This window comes from Thermobia domestica, chromosome 15, assembly GCF_964235325.1.
Source record: "Thermobia domestica chromosome 15, izTheDome1.hap1.1, whole genome shotgun sequence".
NCBI classification, from domain to species: Eukaryota; Metazoa; Arthropoda; class Insecta; order Zygentoma; family Lepismatidae; genus Thermobia; species Thermobia domestica.
In genome coordinates this window covers 110855833-110875047 of record NC_137468.1, presented here as the reverse complement: position 1 = coordinate 110875047, position 19215 = coordinate 110855833, and the positions used below count along the sequence as shown (strand labels likewise).

At 33.9% G+C, this 19215-nt stretch overlaps 1 protein-coding gene across 2 annotated transcripts in view; it reads right to left on the bottom strand.

Moving 5' to 3' along the window:
• The window catches only part of LOC145671199 (uncharacterized), a 270858-nt gene that overhangs the window by 87778 nt on the left and 163865 nt on the right, over window positions 1-19215 (bottom strand). For both annotated transcript variants that reach the window (XM_081740054.1, XM_081740053.1), the window contains exon 2: window positions 14187-14335. In XM_081740054.1, coding sequence (XP_081596180.1) covers window positions 14187-14298 — 112 coding nt within the window. In that variant the 5' untranslated portion in view covers window positions 14299-14335. The remainder of the gene's footprint in view (window positions 1-14186; window positions 14336-19215) is intronic.

Below are 19215 nucleotides of genomic sequence, written 5' to 3'. Positions count from 1 at the left end.
ATAATAATAATAATAATAATAATAATAATAATAATAATAATAATAATAAAATCAGTCTGAGGCATTTTAATCTCAGAATTTGCTGTTCAGTAGGTCAAACTTGGTGTCCTAATTTCTAAAGTAGTTCAATTTCACTCAAGACTTGTTTCTACTGAAATATATGCATACGAAATATATACATACATCGTATTAAAACATATTTTAGCAAGACAAAATTTAACAAGTAACTAATTTAACGTTCTCAAAACGAGGAGGAAGAATTACCACTCATTCTTCAGGTTATACTTTCACTTGAATGAACCTTTCTCAAAAAGTACACATTGTTTATTATTTTATCAAAGAATTCACTGTAAGTCATTGCAAAGTTCATTTTGCAGAGCATTATCCTCTCACTGTTGACTTTTCCATTAAGCTTTTCTATGGAAAAGGCGCTAGAAGTTGTTAAATAACATTGCGACTATAGAAACTAAATTTCTCCGTCTGACCGGGACTAAACACGAAACCGGCCGGATGCCGGGACTACCCCTCAAAACTGGGACTGTCCCGGTCAAACCGGGACGTATGGCAAGCCTACCTATAAGGCAACTGAACCTGTCTCGTCCAAAAAATATTTCCTGAAAGTCATGTCTCGGCTTGAAAAGTGTTTCTGTTCTAATGCAAAAGCTCTGTCAAGAATACTGTTTGAAGCTCCTTCGTGGCTAACCTTCAAACAATATTCTTGACATGCTTTTGGTATAAGAAATCCGGGTTCTATTTCCGGCGGGAGCTCAAGTGGTTCGGATCCCACGTTAAAATGTAGGTTCACGTCTCATGGCCTAGCTGCTGAAAAAAACACTGAAACTGAATCAAATCAACGAACACTCTAATTTTCCCTTGTGGGCAACCCTACTGATCCATTACGATGTTAATAATATACAAACATTAAGAAAATTTTCATTTTTTCAGTTTGTTTTATACTATATCTTTCTAAGAGCTCTGTTAGACAGGACCTACTTGTGACTCAGTGGCAAAGCACGCAACTCTGAGCACAACGACTGGTTCACTCCCAAGTTACGTACGTTTTTGGTGAACAACATCGCTGTTATGCAGGATATGCATGTAAATATGTATCTATACGTTAACTTATGCACAATCTAAAAAAAGATAAAATAAAATAAAATCTGCTTAAGCGTAAATTGTCTACTTTGAAAGTAACATTTAGTTTTTTTTTTTTTTTTTTTTTAATATAGGTTACCCACGCGCTGGCAATACTGAATATGAATGACTTTTTCTTTCTTTACTTCATGTGGGAGTGCTTTTATGATAATTCTATGTGAATGTTGTCATGCATGACAACGTGATTGGTTGCTTAAATTTGACGCAAAATCAACACTACATCTCAATTTAAAGTTAACAAACAAGTTTAGTATTCTCTATGGACTTTTTACTACTTGTCTGTCCATCATACCTTAGAAACCAGGGTTGATATGTTTAAAACAAAATGTTTAAAACAAGTGTTTAAATCATGTTTAAAACGAGGGCTGTTGTTTTATTCAGTTTGTTTTAAACGTTTTAAACAAATTGTTTTAAACGTGTTTTTTTCGATGCTGGTTGGATATGTTTAAAACAACTAAAATATCAGATTGAAGAAGCCAATTTAATTTTCTAACAAACAACCCATCCTCCGCAGGGTTTGTGCATGGAGTAAATTACAAGCAGAGTTATATTCTTATTATAACAGCAATTACTGAACGAAATTCTGCACATCAGTGTGCTTATAACTAAACCAACAGAAGTTCAAGTGAAGCATTTGAACATTTCATGAGATATACACCATTGAAAAGCTTATAGACCACAACTTCCAACGAGATAATATGCGTGAAATTCCCGCAGTATTCATAGAAAAAGAAGAGACATAAAATATCATTAAAAATATGAAAATATTGACTTTGCGGGGCCCTGGCAACCCTTGCAGTTACCTGCGCTGACAAAATGATGCTAATGTGTAGGCCACATACTTGTGACAATAATTATTATTCTTATATAATTCTTCAATAATTCTTATATATTAATATAAGAAATGGTAGCCATTGCTGCCATTGCGTAATGAATTCGTTTTATGTAGGAAATATTTTTTAAAAAAATATGCGCAGAAAAACATTCATTGAATTAGACATTCTCTCCCCTCCCCCACTATAGTACCACGTCTATATGCAAATCATTTTTGCTGCACACATCATATATACGAACAAGAATTATGCTTCTAGACCACTTCAGTGAAATATATCTTATGTTATACGGGACCGTCCCGAAAATAAATGTAAATTAACCAAATTTGACCCCCTCTTCCTCTATAAACAACAAGTACACATACAGGTTACTATCATGTAGGGGACTACTTCATTGCTTCACATACCAATTTTTATGGATGTACCACACAGAGGGGAGGAATACCCGCCAAAACCTGATGAAAAAAAATTTAATGAAAAAAAAATACTTCATCCTCCCTCTCTCGGCCGTACATACGTACCCCGTATATACATAAAATGCAAGTGACGGAAAGCTTTATCTCTCAAAAATACTTTGGTACCAAATCACCTTTCTAGTTTAATTAAGGACTGAGCTATTGATGTTTGTTGTAAAAATAAATGTAATTTACGTCAAAAAACTGAAACTCCAAAAATTGGCTAACTTTGTCCCCTCCCTGCTTCCCATAATAAGCAAGAAGTACAAATCAGGGTTGGCAAAAACCATGGTTTTTATTGAAAAAACAAAAAAAAACGTTTTTTTGGTTTAAACCAGGTTCTTTTGGTTTAAATAATTTGCTCTATATATTCATATCATATATGGACAGAAATAAGTTTGTTTCGCCTTGATGTTATTATGCAACTACCGGGTTTATGCTGGAAGGGATCACATAAGCTTAAAGCGGAATAAAAATCGTTTCTCGAGTTATATCCGAGAGAAATTGTCCTCCATTTGAACTCGGAACCAGGACTAATTGGCCACAAATGCGATACGTCTGCCGACTCACTCACGAAGGAATCCTGATAAAAATACGTTGTACTGATCTTTACATGCTTCTTAATATAACTGTCAAGAGTCATTTCAGAAGGACAAAAAGATAAACAGTTGCACAAGTGAAACCATTATACAGAATTACATATGGACAATTTCAAAGTACTACGGAGTACAGAAGAACAAATTTAGTTCGAGTTAGTTAACAGCAACTTTTATTGGTAGAAATTAAAGAAATACAACGACTTAATTTGCATATTAGTAAGAAAAGTGAATAAAGATACGAATTATTTGAGTCCACTTTGGCTCAGACTCATTTATACATAAATAAATACCAAAGAGACTTCTCATTTCACTAAATGTCTCTCGTGGGGTCTGACCCCCCCTCCCCCCACACAAAAAGTACGGCATTTCGATGTATTTTATCAATAGTAAACATTGAAACGAAACAATATTTAGAATTTTTCTTTGATTTCAATTAAATAAAAACAATAATAACAACTACAAAAAAATCACAAAACAAACATTTATAAACTTTATATATATATATATATATATATACAAGTTGCTAATGCAGTATAATCTTTTTGAGTAATGAATGGGGAATTTAGGTCTGAATATAATAGGAATAATATACGGGAGTGAAACGTGATAACCCACAAACGTGTGTTCATCAAGATTTTACAACCACTTACACCTTTAGGAACATTTTTCGTTTTTTGGTTTAAACCAGCCAACCCTGGTACAAATACACGATATTACCATGTAGTAACCTACTTCATTGCTTCATGTAACAATTTTTATGAATCTATCCCCCAAGAGGGGGAACGGCCCCCCCAAAACTGTTGAAAACAAAACAAAAAAACCACGATATTTACCCTCCTCCCACATACATAAAATGCACACCAGGAAAGTTGCATCTTTGAGGAATAAATTGCTACCAAAACCATCTTCCAGCCTTAATTTTAGGTTTAAGACTGAGCCATTGAGGTTTAAAGCCCTGACACAGCAGTTGCGTCAATGGGAGTTCAAAGATGAAGAATGCAGACGACCAGTAGAACGTAACACAAAGGAACTAAACTACATATTCTGTGAACGGAGATCGGGAAAATCCCGATTTTTTCTCCGGAATTGAACATTTGAGCGGATCGAGATTAGGGAAGTTCCCAAAATTTGATCTAGCGGTTGAATATAGATGGCAAGCAGTACCTAAGAGTGTAAAAATGTAATATATATGCTTATGTAGATTATTGTTTTAAACAAAATAAACGTTTTAAACATGTTTTTTTCTTGTTTAAAACAAAGTACTTTGTTTTAAACGTTGAAAACGTTTTAAACAAAAAAAACATGTTTTAAACATAAAAAACGTTTTTTATGATTTTTTTTAAAAAAACATGTTTTTTTTCAACCCTGTTAGAAACACATATATCTCTGAAGCGTATTTTTTTTTTCAACTGTTCCGAAATGATTACACGTTGAAAGCCATTGAAGACATGAAAAGAAAAGTGATTTTACGCCTAATAAGGAATTATAAAAAAAAATTACTTCCTGTTAGTAACAAAAAAGAAAAAAAAAAAAGAAAGCTGCATGGATTATAGAACAATAAATTTAACTCAGTTATAATAAATGGTATAAATAAACAGGTTGTGACGAGGTGATTGTGGAAATTCAAGAGGAACTGTATGGATTTAGTGAGGAAGAGAATAAGAGGCACCATCAACTTTTAAGTGAGGAAAAACTGAAATTCTAATACTAAAAAAGTGCAACTACGGCAAGCCGCTAATTGTTTCTGTACTTCTGAGTCACAGTTCCTCTGCTGGGTCACAAATCTGATCTCACTCCTTGAGGGCGTAGTTCTGTGAACACTATATGATGCAGCATTTTCCGCAACCTCCTCCCTCTAGAAGGATGAAGCACTTCCGAAACACACTAAACACTCCTCACACGAAGTATGTAGTACTTAATTTGGGAGAATGATGCATTCAGTAATTTGGTAGCTAATGTTCTTCCACTTACTTAGTCTCGTTCTCTTCTACCTTCTGGTGTCAAGGTGTCACAGAGAGCTAGTTCTCCAGGTTTCTGTCATCTGTCAATTTCTTCACTTTATCCCATCCCATTCCTTACCTCTCCAATATTTATTTTCCATCTTCTTTCCTTGGGGCCGCACACTTGCTGTTTTAGTGGCTGAATATTTAAGGATTTCCTCACTTTTTATCCTCTCTTTTCTAGCTTTTACTGCTGTTCTCTCTTCCTAAAGACATTCTAAATTATTTTTACGTACTTCACACCTTTGTACTTCAAATCTTAGAATTTTTATTGCCATATTTGATTTTCCTTTCTATGAAGATGGATCTCTTCTCACCTTGTCGTCTTAGAACTGTCGAAAAGGGAACTTGTTCTTGGTCATGGCTGGGAATGTTACCTATCTCTTTGTAGTAATAAATTAATATAAAGCGAGTATTTATCTACAACATAGCTTCTAAAAATTAATGATTTACGTAGTTCGTTTTTAACTGTTTTTCCACGTGTATTTTACAAACTGGATTTTTCAGTTTCGAGCTCAACATCCAAACATTTTTGAAGACATGACCTGATCTTTGTGATGGGAAATATAACTCAGAGAAATAAGTGAACACCTAGTTGTAAGGCGAAGACGTGCATAGATTCCTTGCAGGGGGACACATTAACCTCATCTTCTATTTTGAAATCTGAGGAAAACCTAATTATATGAGTAATTATCTCGGGATAGCGCTGTTGACGTTAATCTACATTTATAGAATATAAGGCATACATAGAGTGAGTTACAGATTTCTTTCTTGTAAAAAGCACAAAGAAAGTGGCAAATTTATGCATAACAGCTTTCTTTTAGACTTCCAAACTATGCTATGTATAAGAGTCAGAAGCTTTGTCCGTTCGTTCGTCTGTCTGTCGACAGGTATCACAGCAAAAATGGTAAGAGATATTGAGATACAATTTCTTCCAATCGATCCAGCGTTTCAAGGGTAGGTTCCATCTCTTTCGGTAACTCTCGATTCAAACCCGGTGGTAGAAAAAGTGTAAAGCGCTTTTTCAGGCCAGCCACCCTGAATGAGGTTTTCCTGGGTTTTCCTCATTCACACCAGGCAAATGCCGGGGTGATACCTAACTTATAGGTCCCTGGCCGCTTCCTTCCTTCCCCCATCCTTTCTTCCTTCCCTTTCCCCGGATTGTGTGCTCGCCGAGGGACGTCATCCCTTGAAACGTGAAGGGCTAAATGGCCTTAGATGCCGAAAGCCCAGAAATCTAAATAATACATCCAAATCAAACCGAAAGTGGTTCAAATTACTCATTTCTGGTTTCAAAGTTTATCGCCATAAAACGAAAACAATAACAGACAGCGATATATATATATATATATATATATATATATATATATATATATATATATATATATATATATATATATATATATTGCAAACGATTTAGCGTCCTATGGCAATGTACCAAAACTATCCCAAATACTCTACCACAACCGAAACTGGTTCAAATTTAATATTACTTCCGGTTTTAATACATATTTCTATAGATCAACTGATTTCCATAGACCGAAAACGGTAAGAATTATTGCGATGCGTTTTTTTTTTTTTTTTTGCAATGATTCATCTTTTCAATAGGTCTCCTTCTCCATTAACTCTTTATTCAAACCGGAAGTAGTTCAAATTAAGCATTTCATGTTTCAACACTTTTTGCCATATGACAAAAATGTAATAGATAGCGTCAAGTGGTTTTCTGCAATCGATTAAAGTTGTCGAAAGAATATATCGGCACAGCCCGCAACACTGTATCAATATTGGAAGTGATTGTAATTTACTACAACTTCCGGTTTCAATACTTTTCTCCGTAGAGCAAAAATTCTAAGATATCGAGACGCAGACTTTTGGTATCGATTCAGCTTCCGAAAAGTGGCTTTTATCTCTTACTGTTTTAACCATCTAGTAGTTAAAATTAACCATTGTCAGTTTTAGCCTTTGTCACAACCGAATAGCGAGTAATGGCTTTCTGATATGGATTCAGTTTCCGGAAAACAGGTTCTAGCTTTGATCTTATTAATCTATTGCAACCAGTAAAGATGTACTACTTGAAGATAAATATCGAATTGTCATAGTTTGTAAGTCTACCGTAGTTTCAAACTGTGAAACGAAACTTACTTGTTTAAATATAGTCCATATAAACACACCTAGGTTAGTGAGATTGGTCATCCTGTTTTATTCCCTTATTTATTTAGGTCTATATATCTCCTAGTACCTGATATTATCCAATTGTAACCAGTAAAAGATTTCACTTTTTCTTTGGTAGAAAGGCAATCAGATTTTTAGATTCAAACACGTGTATGTAGATGGTCGAAAAGAATACCATAGCTACAGTAACTCAAAAGCATAAAAAGCATAATAGCGATTTACACATATGGTTGGTACCTTAAACATAGTTGTGCTTGTCTAAGGGTCAAGAAGAAACTAATAAAGCATAATAATGCATAATTTAAAATATATAGCACAATTCTTGAAAAATTCTGTTTAACTGCAAGTTTAACATACTGTATTAATATTTTAAAAACCAATATCTACAACGCAAAATAATTGAGAACATAACAATACAACAATGAAAAGGTTATTTTTATTCCTGTAAACTTCTTTTCGGTGTAATCCTTGGATGTGGAGAAAAAAGTAAAAGAAGAAAACTTTCCGCCAACAATGAACAGTATACAAGAACTCCACACTGTATTGTTATGTGTACCTCTTGAACTCGAGCGCTTTCTGTACTTTTTGATGGCATCTTTTACTTTCCCTTTCTGTATATACGCACCTTTTCATTGTTGCATTGTTATGTTCTCAATTATTTTGCGTTGTAGATATTGGTTTTAAAAATATTAATACAGTATGTTAAACTTGCAGTTAAACAGAATTTTTCAAGAATTGTGTGACCTGTAAGGTGCACACAAGTGATCAGAAAAACTGACTCGAGCAGATATCTCTTTACAGTGCATTAAGTAGAAAGTTCATTAAATATGAAAGAAATTGGTTGCATAAAATATTAATAAATAGATCAAGATATTTAAAATATTTAATATATAGTAAATATTATACATTATACATGATTAATGTAAAACAATGATTGAAATTAACAATAAAGCATAATTTTGAAAAAATAAAGCATAATTAAACAAAAAATAAAGCATAATGTGGGTTGCTCTAATCATAGCTAACGAACACTCATATTACATATTATGCAGAAATAAAAAGAAAGAAGTTCAGGAGAAAGATGCTTTGAATTTTGCGCATGAATAACAGAGAAATGATAAGTGAGATACATATTTTTGTTATCTTTTGCTTTATAAACAGCATCGAAGCTGATGAAAGCAGTATGCTCTGTTGGCTCCCTAATTATTTCTTGTGCAAAGATGGATTATACATCCTCCTGTAGGTCCCTGGCGGACTGAAAATGTATGGTGGACTTAAAAGAGAAGTGAGTACTTACGTACGTTTTAATATGGCTGCATAGTAACATTATCATTTTTGTAGTTTTACACGAATCAGTCAAGAGAAAGTTAATGGCTGTTTTGTTGATTCAGTAAGGATCTTTTTTCTAGTAAAGGGAAAGGAGCAGAATAAGTACAAAACTTTACTAGGTTATTTTCTTTTGCTTGAGTGTCAAAAGGAACGGCGGTCGATTGTTATTCAGTGAAAATTACCATCGGAATAAAGTACAACAGGAGACGGTTAAGCCTGTCTGACAGGATGACTGCAACTACCTCCGTCCGTTGTGAGTGTATGAACATTGAGGGCAGAGAAAGTTCGCGTCAATATGCGTTTCAGAACGACAGAACAAACGAACGAAAACTGCTATATAGAATGCTCTGATCAGAAACTGACAGACGGCTTCGTGCACTTCAATCTTGCTGCAGGGTAGCACGAATGAATTCAATGGTTGATGTAAAATATTATACAAGAATCATGTTTCCAATGTTTTAGAGGAGGGAGGAATGTCAGTGATTGCATAATTGTAATGAAAATGTTTAACTACTATTTGTATCTTCACTTTTCTTCTAATTATATATAAAAGTGTGTGTGTGTGTGTGTGTGTGTGTGTTTCTCACGTTGCATTCATGCCTTTCAGGTGTTTGTATAACTAACTCTCTCACATGGTAATCTTCAAATGCGATCTTTCAGTTTATTGGCAATTTAACTTAAGCAAATAATTCTAGGTATGAAAATTTTTCCTTCGCTCACACAACATTTTTAATATTCCAAGGTTCAGTAAGCTTAAGAGGAAAGGATAATATTCGACTTTATTTACTCCTACAATTTCCTAATATCTTATGGTTCATAAATATAGATATGAGAAAAAGGATGATAAAGTTCAAATCGCGGGAATATTCTAATTATAAAAGAGATACTTTTTAGTCCTTCATTCTGTGTGTCATGATAATTCCTAATAGTAAACAGTGACGATAAGTGCCGTTACCTGCGCTTCCTGTCTTACTTGCGACGCAAATAGATATCGTTAGAGTACAGGGAATTTGCCAACTTAAAGCTACTGTGACGATCGCAAGTTAAAAACAGTATTGTTCCAAATTATTTCAAAATACTCGTAGGACAAGGACCATAACGATATTTAGATTAAAGCATTAACGGTGTATTCCTACAGTAACGTAAGGCTCGCGGCGGCTCAGTGGTAGAGCGTTCACCTCTGGTGCATGGGGTCCTTGGTTCTATCCAGCTCGCGCCAAGTGAGCTTTTTAGTGCACTGTCGGTTTTTTCGGGGTTCTCCCGTTTCCTCCAACTTTCTTCATTCCACCATTTCATTCATTTCTCATTATCACTGTCCCCTTTAGCCTAGCAGGCATAATTGTGGGACGTAAAACACAAAGATTTCATTTCATTTCCTATAGTAATGTATTGTCACGATTTAATTGCAACTTAAACTGTATTGTTTCAACTTAGTTATCTGAAAGTCTCTATTATCTTACAAGTAGTGATGTTAAATCTAAATATTCCATATGCTAAAATTAGATTTTTACCTGCTTGCAAAATATGAACGAGTTAGTTAAAGCCTGTCTTCTTGCTCTTTACGGAAAATTGATTTTAAAAAAGAGAATACCCTCTAGGCTCAAGTTAATTATAAATGCAGTGAATTACGATTACATAATTGCTGAAATGATGATGAGGAAAAGAGAAAAATCTCAAGAAAGACCATGCAAACACTGTTGGTCTTGTACCAAGTTTGCATGACCTAGTATTGAGCCTGCACATCAAGAACAAACACTGTTCCACTAAAGTACCAACGATAAATTTCTCTTAAACTGAAAAGACACCAACTTTATAATACTGTATAAGAACATTTTCTTAATAATATGCGTCTGGAGGGGATATTTTGCTCTCGCATGTGCGAATGCAGTAGGATCATGAACAAAATGGAATCAATAACTACTTTCCACAACATAGAAAACTTAACCCTTTCAGACCTGGTGGTCACATTTGTGTACATTAAGTTTTAAGCTTAATATAATTATTCTGGAGGATTCTAAATGGCTGGGTTTTTATGTCAGAATTCTTTGAACTTTTCTAAATCACTTTCCACTATTTCTGTGGTGTTTTAATCTGTTGTCAGCAAGCAATGCACATTTCTTGTAGACTACTTGCAGGAGCTATCACAATGGACAAAGCTCACCCACGTAGGCTGTTTTATTCTTGGCGAAACAAGCTATTTGCAATAAATTCTCCTTTTGTTTTAGTGATGTATTTTGAGTTTCTAAACTATATAGATCACAATGATGTGTTCGATTAATCCCATTTTTATTTTACATACGTATTTCAACCCTAATGCACGCAAAATATTTCGTTCATAATTCTCTAAATATGACATTCGCAAACCAATTGACGGTTGTATTTCATTTGTTAAGTCATAAAGAATAATAATTCAAAATAACAATAACACCGGAGAGTAAACAAAAAATCAGGTCTGAAAGGGTTAAAGCAAAATGTCACCACCTCACACATCATCAGCATGAACAAAATCCATAATTACAAGAATTAAATCATGACATTTCACTGCCACTCAAGACTTTTCACAGGTGCATCTTGTACGAATACTTTGTGTTTATCTCCGAATCGTACAAAACTAAATAAAAGCTTACAAACGGGAAGTGAGAAATAGTCTGTAGACTAAGATGTAATATGATTTTCTTTAATAAAACCAAAACTTGGTTCATGAAAATATGTTGTTCATTACTATCAGTCATCTACCAAAAACAATGTAAATATTCTCGAATTTCACATACAAATGAAACTACAGAGCCCCTACTTTTGATGTAAAGAGACTCAGGTCTAATCTCAAGCCAAGTGAGTTTGTAGTGAACATTGTATTTGTGAGCATATGAAATTTCTCCAGATTACTTCATTATCTTCACTCCACCAATTCTTAAATCACCATTGAGTTATATTTGTTATCCATCTTATTTAGCTATATACAGCATAAAAGCGACACATTAAACTACAGGTTTCTTTTTACAATTATGAGTACTTCTTACCGGTATTGACAGCAATTACCGTAAATTTGAACGTCAGTTACTTAGAACCTCGTAGTAGTTAAGCCTGAATTAAAATACTGAAAATGATTTAAAATAAAATTGTAGTAATTTCAGAAAGTATAGCAGTAAGTTTTCCTTTTAAAATTAGGATGATTTGAGCTCAGCTGAGGGATTTGGTTACAAAATACTTGTTGGCCTATATGCCACTTCGATGTCTCTAAAATTACGTAAAACGCTCTAGGAGTAGCTTATACTTACAGTGGTAGAGCGCTCTAGGAGTTAGCTTATAGTTGCACTTACAGTGGTAGAGCGTTCACCTCTGGTGCTAGGGGTCCCGCGTTCGATCTCAGCCCCCACCAAGTGAACTTTGTGGTGGACAAACACCGTGTGCGTGGTTTTTCTCGGGGTTCTCCCGTTTCCTCCCACTTTATTCATTCCACCATTTTATCCATTAGTCATCATCACCGTCTCCTTTAGCCTAACCGGCATAATCGTGGGACGTAAAACTCAAAGATTTCATTATATATATATATATATATATATATATATATATATATATATATATATATATATATATATATATATATATATATATAGAGAGAGAGAGAGAGAGAGAGAGAGAGAGAGAGAGAGAGAGAGAGAGGAGAGGGTGCAAATGTGGAAACCCAGTTTGTATTTCATTAGTAAAAAAGCAGTGAATCGTTAATTTAACCTGGAAAATTGCCTCAAAATGCCTTAGAATGTTAGAAATATGGGACCATAATTCACAAGTGCAAAAACCATATACGTAAAAAATAAAAAAATATTTTACACATGTACTAGCATATTTCGATTTTTTAAAAACTGAGGGTAATGTGGAAACACCCTAAAATTACAGTAAATCAATGTGTAGACACATAATGGTTGTTTCCACACCGGCACACTAAGAGTGACTCCAGTCCTCACATAATTGACATTGAATCCATAGTTCACTACGCATATCTTTCGAAAATGGATTCCCATAATATATGCACAGAATGTCTTTTTCGGTGGGCTCTTCTACTCCAACTGGAAACGAGACTGCAGAGTTTAGTTTGTTTCTTTTTCTTTCTTTTTTTTTTAATTGCAAGAGGAACTTTGGGCATTTTTCTAGTTTTATTACCGCCTGCAAGCGGCTTCTGTTTAGGTCTAGTCGTACTCTTACGGTTAGATAAGGATTCTTCGAGCTGTTTTTTGTACGGAGACGATGTCAAAACAGCGCAAGAACTCGGCTTACGATCTGTATTCGGAGTCTTCCTCTTCAAAAAGGGTATTTTTATTATTTCTTATGGTGACACACAAACGTTTGAAGAGGTGCTCGGTACGCTGGGACCCTCTGAAGAGGTACTTGGTACGCTGGGACTTTGTAATAAAAATCGTGGAGACAATTATTTGCCTTTTTACCGCCTCTTTGTCAGTTTCCACTTTGCTTTACTCCTAAGCCTTACCCCTCAGCCCTTCCCTTACTTAGGCCAAGAATAAAAAGTATCTAACATATACTTGTATGATTCAAATGTGTGTTATATTCAATAAATTATTTACTAATAATAAAACAATGCAATGGACTTTAGGGTGAGGGAAATGTGTAAACGTTTCCACATTTCCCTCATCCACATGTTTCCAAGTTACCCGCACTGTAGTCAAATTGGATTGTACGAGTTAAGTTAAAAACACGTTTGCTTGTGATTGATTGAAAGCCACCAATACCTTCCCAATAACTCCCTTTCACAATACTCTGATATGTATTACACTACATCTATGATACTTTAGACTTAACATTACTACATACTTACCTCCAAAAACTTCACGAAAATGTGTAAACAACAATCGACGCACCACCATTAACTACACTGGCCGACCGCTTCATAGCGTTGTGTCGTGACGAATGGGGACGAGGGTGATTGTTTACGGCAATCGCCGAAAAGGTAAAGCTCTCTGCAGTCAACATACGTTACGTTTCCACATTACCCTCACGTTTCCACATTTGCACCCTTTCCTCTATATATATCCTGAGCCTAGGCGCATGGACAATATTTAAGAAAATTTCAAGGTTCTACGACGGATAGTTTCCGAGATTTGGCCGCTTTACACCCTTATGGGTAGCATTTCGCAAAGTTCTGTTTTACCCAAAACCTGAGGTGCAAGATCAACATTTATACAGTACAAAATTTCAATGTTCTACGCCTAGAAGTTTCGCAGGTCTAGTTAGTGATGAGGGAATCAGCGGATTTATAGATCACAATAATAATAAAAGATCATGATACAATACAAATTTAAACTATTCAAGATATGAGAGGCTCAGAGTACAAGGATCAAGTCATATTACTGAAGTTGTGAGAGAAATATATCTAGATATAAAGTCTGCACAGAACGCTTAACTACAGGAAAAGTTACAAAGTTTTAAGTAATAAGTTTGGCAAGATCTTTACCTTATAAGTCATTTACAATGAACATTAATCTTTTAAACTCTAAAAGGAACCTCGGATAGAGATCTTAAAGATGACATATGTCCAAAAGGGGAAAAAAAAAAAAAACTTGATTCCCTTGTGAACTGAAAGCCCCACATATGAAAATAAAAGGCAAATACGAAAGCGTTATTACTTACATGAGTGTAGGCACTCGATTATGGTGGTGGCATCTATGTAATATCCACAACAGAGACGACAAATAAGATGTGGGTTTAGCTCCGTCAAACGAAGTCTCTTTGGCCGCTGCATATCGACGTCACATTTATCAAAACTCAGAATTCAATACCTAAAAGAAAATCAAATATACTTCTTCAAATATTATGTATATTCTCATATTGTATATTTTATATACATATAAATATGATTTGTAAAATCAACAAGAACATGAAGGAAAATATCACGGCTTTTTATACAATAGATCCTTCATTCATAACGTACCTAAGCCTCTTGTTGACGCATTGTTCAAAAATCTTGATAATTACATGAAACTGCATGAAGGTTTTTCGGTTTCTTTGTAGCTAACTTATCTGAATGGCACAGATTCGATTGTCGACGAAACATAATCTCAATCACACTTAGAAAAAAATACAATCTTAAAGTGCAGTGTAAGAGGCAAATAAAAGAAAACAGACAAAAATCAGCAAAAAATCTTGTAAATTTCATGACACTTTTGCTCATTTTTGGTCATAATTATTATTTTTCTTCTTTTTATTGTTTAGATTATCTGATTCATGATAAGCGTGGACAAGAAATAATTTGGGCTTTGTCGTATCTGGAGTATTCCATTTCATTCACTTATTTGATTTAGTTTAGACACAGTGAAATCTTGTTTAGAAATGTAGATTCGCTGAGATCGGGATTTCATTTATAACAGTGTAGGAAAATCATAGTAAATACGTTACTAATGCTGTTCAATTCGACATTTTGGAAAACCAAGAATTTATTTTTGCAAAAGTTAAAGTTTGCAGTTTGAAATTTTCGGTTTTCAAAACTGATTTTTTGCTGGATTTCAAACCGAAATTCGTTTTCAAAACCTATATTTGATTTTTGGTTTTCGCTTTTTAAGATTGAAATTCGTGTTAGAATACCTATAATTATCCGAATAGGATCTGTTGGAAATTCCTGTTTGTGTGTTTTGATGTATACAAAGAGAAAACGAAATTTTAACAGCAGAAAATTATAATTTTTGCAACGAGAAAATTTTGGCTTTCAAAAGTGTTAAGTAATTGTTTTTCTGGGGGAACAATTATGGCAAATGTAGTTCCTTTGGGATGAGAGAAACTAATAAAACACTTAACCAAATCACCTACTACAAAAGCTGTTACATACGTTCCAAGAAACAGCAGGGACCAGAATGTAAATTAACCGTATTTGCCACTAGAGAAAATAGTAAAATGAAAGTCGTTGTTTGAATATTATCGACAACATAGAAGTTCGTTTGGTCCTCCACACTATTGTAGGTACAGTACACAGTGTTTCGATTGTTGATAAGTAATCTTCCGTTGTTGATTATCATAACATATTCAAGAAAAGGGAAAAATGATAATAATGTTTATGATAATTTATTTTATAGAACATACCTGCTTATCAATTTATCTGAGTGTTTTTTCCACAGTTTTGTTTCTACGGGAAGTAGAATCAAAAGAGACTTGTTCATTCGTAGTTTCTGCAAACGCCTGGCCTGTACTGAAACTTCTTACTTCTTGTTAATTTTATTAATTATTTTCGATACGAATACTGCAAAAATAGAACAGTGTTTTTGACACTTTCTAGAAACTACTTTTGAACACTAGTTAACGTATCAAAACAGTGTCGAAATGTATGTGTCTGATGATTATACGTTCAGAAACGAGTTTTCAACATGCTTAAGATACTTTACATATTACCGACACTGTTGGAACGGCGCATGACACTTCTTAGACACCTTTTAGACATTTTTGGACACGGCCAAACCTGTAAAAATTTTTTGAGCGGAAGACCATTTCTTCAAAAAGTTAACATTTACATAATGCAATTACACATATGAAAAACTAAATTTTAAAAATGCCGAGACCTGGGATAGGATCAGGGACGCCAAGTCCCATATGGCTTTTAATTAAATCTTGATAATTCACATTTTCGACAGTTTATAACTCTAAAAAGAGGCGTTTCTCGACCTATGTTTATTAGATTTTTTCCCTTTCATTTGATACAAGGAATCACCTTCTGGAGTTTTGTCACTGAATTTCTGAACATATTGTATAAGACAAAATATAGTTACTATACTGTGCTTTGCAACTACGTCCCAGATGTTTTGCAAAATATGTCAGCTTTGTTTTCAGTGTTTGACAAGAAGTGTTATTTTACTGGAGAGTGTTTTGAGAATTAACGCTATTAGATACGCGGAGAACAGTTTTTTTTAAACACTTAACTGCAAAAAACATAGAAACTACTTTTAGACACAGTAGGATACTGTACACATTACCGACACTCTTTGAATACCTCCAGATGATACATATTTATCTCTTGTAAATACTATGTTGTCCAAGTATGTCCCAGATGTATGTATAAAATGTGCAAAATGCATCACTTTGTTTTCGAACTCTTGCCGAGAAGAAGTGTTTTAAATATGTCATACTAGATACTGTTTTCGAAGATTGAATTTTGGACACGCGAATCACACTTTATAAACGCATACTTGATATATTTCTCCCTCAACATCTGAACTTAAAGTGTTCAAATTCTGTTTTAATTTTTCCAGTGTTTTTTAGCTATTTTCTGCACAAAATGTTATAAAAGTGCTTAAACACTGTTTTATTTTTTTAAAAGTGTAATGAAGTTTTATTTTTCTTTGTGGGGAAGAGGGGCAAGTTAAATACGACACACGTGCCCGAAGAGTTAGGAATAGGGTTACCATATGACAGACTTTACAATAATTATTTGACTCAGTGGAGTACGCGATGGGAGTTTACGGGTTTTAACTGTCCTCTTAAACAATACATTATATAAAAATAAACATTTACCATAGTCATGTATGTATTATGTGTACAAACCTCGTGAAAGAATATTAACTTGGAAGTTTGAACCCAGAAATTTGAATACTATATAAATTTCTCCTCCTCTCCTCTAGAAGAGGAATTTTGAAACGTGCAACGAACTTATTTCCTCATTTTTACGAAAGAGATTATAAATCAAATTTCACATCTCCAACTTAAGTAGATCCTCACATTTGAGATTTTTCGAATAAAGCATTGAAAATGATGGTATTATAAAATTGTTTTGCTTTTTACTCTTAGAAGTGAAACTTTCAAAAATACTGAAATATATATTTTTTACCTATAGTTAGAGTTAAAATATCGAACGTCGCACCTGCAACTTCCTTACATTGGTCATATTCTCAATAAATTGTCGGAAATTCGAATATTATAAAAATTGCTCCCTTTTTCCCATTAGATACAAAATTTTCAATATTGCTAGCATATATTCAGTTATTTTTAACAGGAAGTTAATATGCCGAAGTTCGTATTTTTATTTCAGACATTCATGAGATGCGCTACTCTTACCAGAACAAGAAAAGAAAAAAATAATTCCCTTTCAACACTTTAAAATTGGTTTTTTGAAACCAAAATCAGTTTCTGGTTTCAAAACCAAAAATTGATTTTCATATATTTGATTTAAAAAAAAACAAATGAAAATGTCATGATATGTGAATAGCACTAGTAAATATTGTACTATACAATCAGGAAGTTATGAAAATTAAACAAAATTTCTTTACGAAATGAATGTATTAATAGTAATACCCATCTCAAAGAATATATAAATTTCTTAAACTCATATGATACAATCTGATTGAAATCAAGGAGCTGATAATGAAAATAAATGTTCAGTAACGACATGTAAATACATTACAAAATATGTGATAATTGGAAATGACAGCGTCGAAGAAAAATTCTTTATTACATTTTTGTTAGTGCGAATATTTTATATTATAGAAAACCATTTGACTGAATCACGCATTGATGTATTGCTTTGACACATTTAATATATTATTTCTTGTTTCACCAACGTAAAAACTAAGTGGACAGAATTGAAATCTTATATAAAACGTACATTTGATTACGCATATCGGTACATCAACCCTTCACTGTATATCCTAGTATTCTGTAATTATCTTGACTGCAATAATAAAAATAAGATAATAACGGGTATTTTAAATGTAACTGCAATTCGTCTTGAAACTAACTTTTAACAATCGTAGGAAGAAGAGGTCTTTCTTATCCACGCCACCAAACACACACACACAAAAAGCGTAGCTTTCTTTGTCTCGTTCTCCAGATGACACACTATAAAATGAGTTTTTGTGTTGAGACGGTTTTTTATCCCTTTTTACGAAGGATATACGCCAGTTTGTACAGCGGGAACAATTCTACGTTAACGCAAGGGAAAAACATCAAATTGCACTTGTAAGCATGGATATCGTATTTCTTACTTTATTGAATAATATCTATGTAAAGAAATGTCAGTACAATACATTATACAACATACTTAGGTACATTATTTTGAAAAGGATTTTCTGTTACAGACATGAAGTAACGAAAGATCAATTGGTTGCACAGTATCTTCAAGTAGCACCTTTTAATCTTGGCTCTTAAGCTTTCATATCCGGTTTGAAACACGTTGATTGAATGTGACACAAGACTTGACATCGGACAGACGCTTAGTTCAGTTCAAACTGCTAATTTACATACACTTGTAACTGTAACTACTTGCATTATCAAATACAATTACACAATATACAAGGCGGCAGAGGCCTCACCGACCCCTATTTCTGAAAATTAATAATTAACTGTAACACCCGTGGATCCAGGATATGATCAAGGGAGGCGCTAAACTATAGTTTGCCGCTTTATCCAGTGTAAAGAAAATAGTATTGAAGCCCATTTTAAACAGTATATACCTGAGCGTCAGGGGGGGGGCTATAGCCCCTATATATAGCCTTCCCCTTGGAGTACGATATACTGCAACATACATTATTTTGAAAAGAATTGGGATATATATTAAATTTCGTTTAAAAAAATATTTTAAGTTTTGAATAAAGCTTCATATAAATTACAATGGCTTAGTAATCCATCTATGAAGGCTAATGAGTTACGGGATTACAGGAGAGAATACCTGACTACCCTTCAC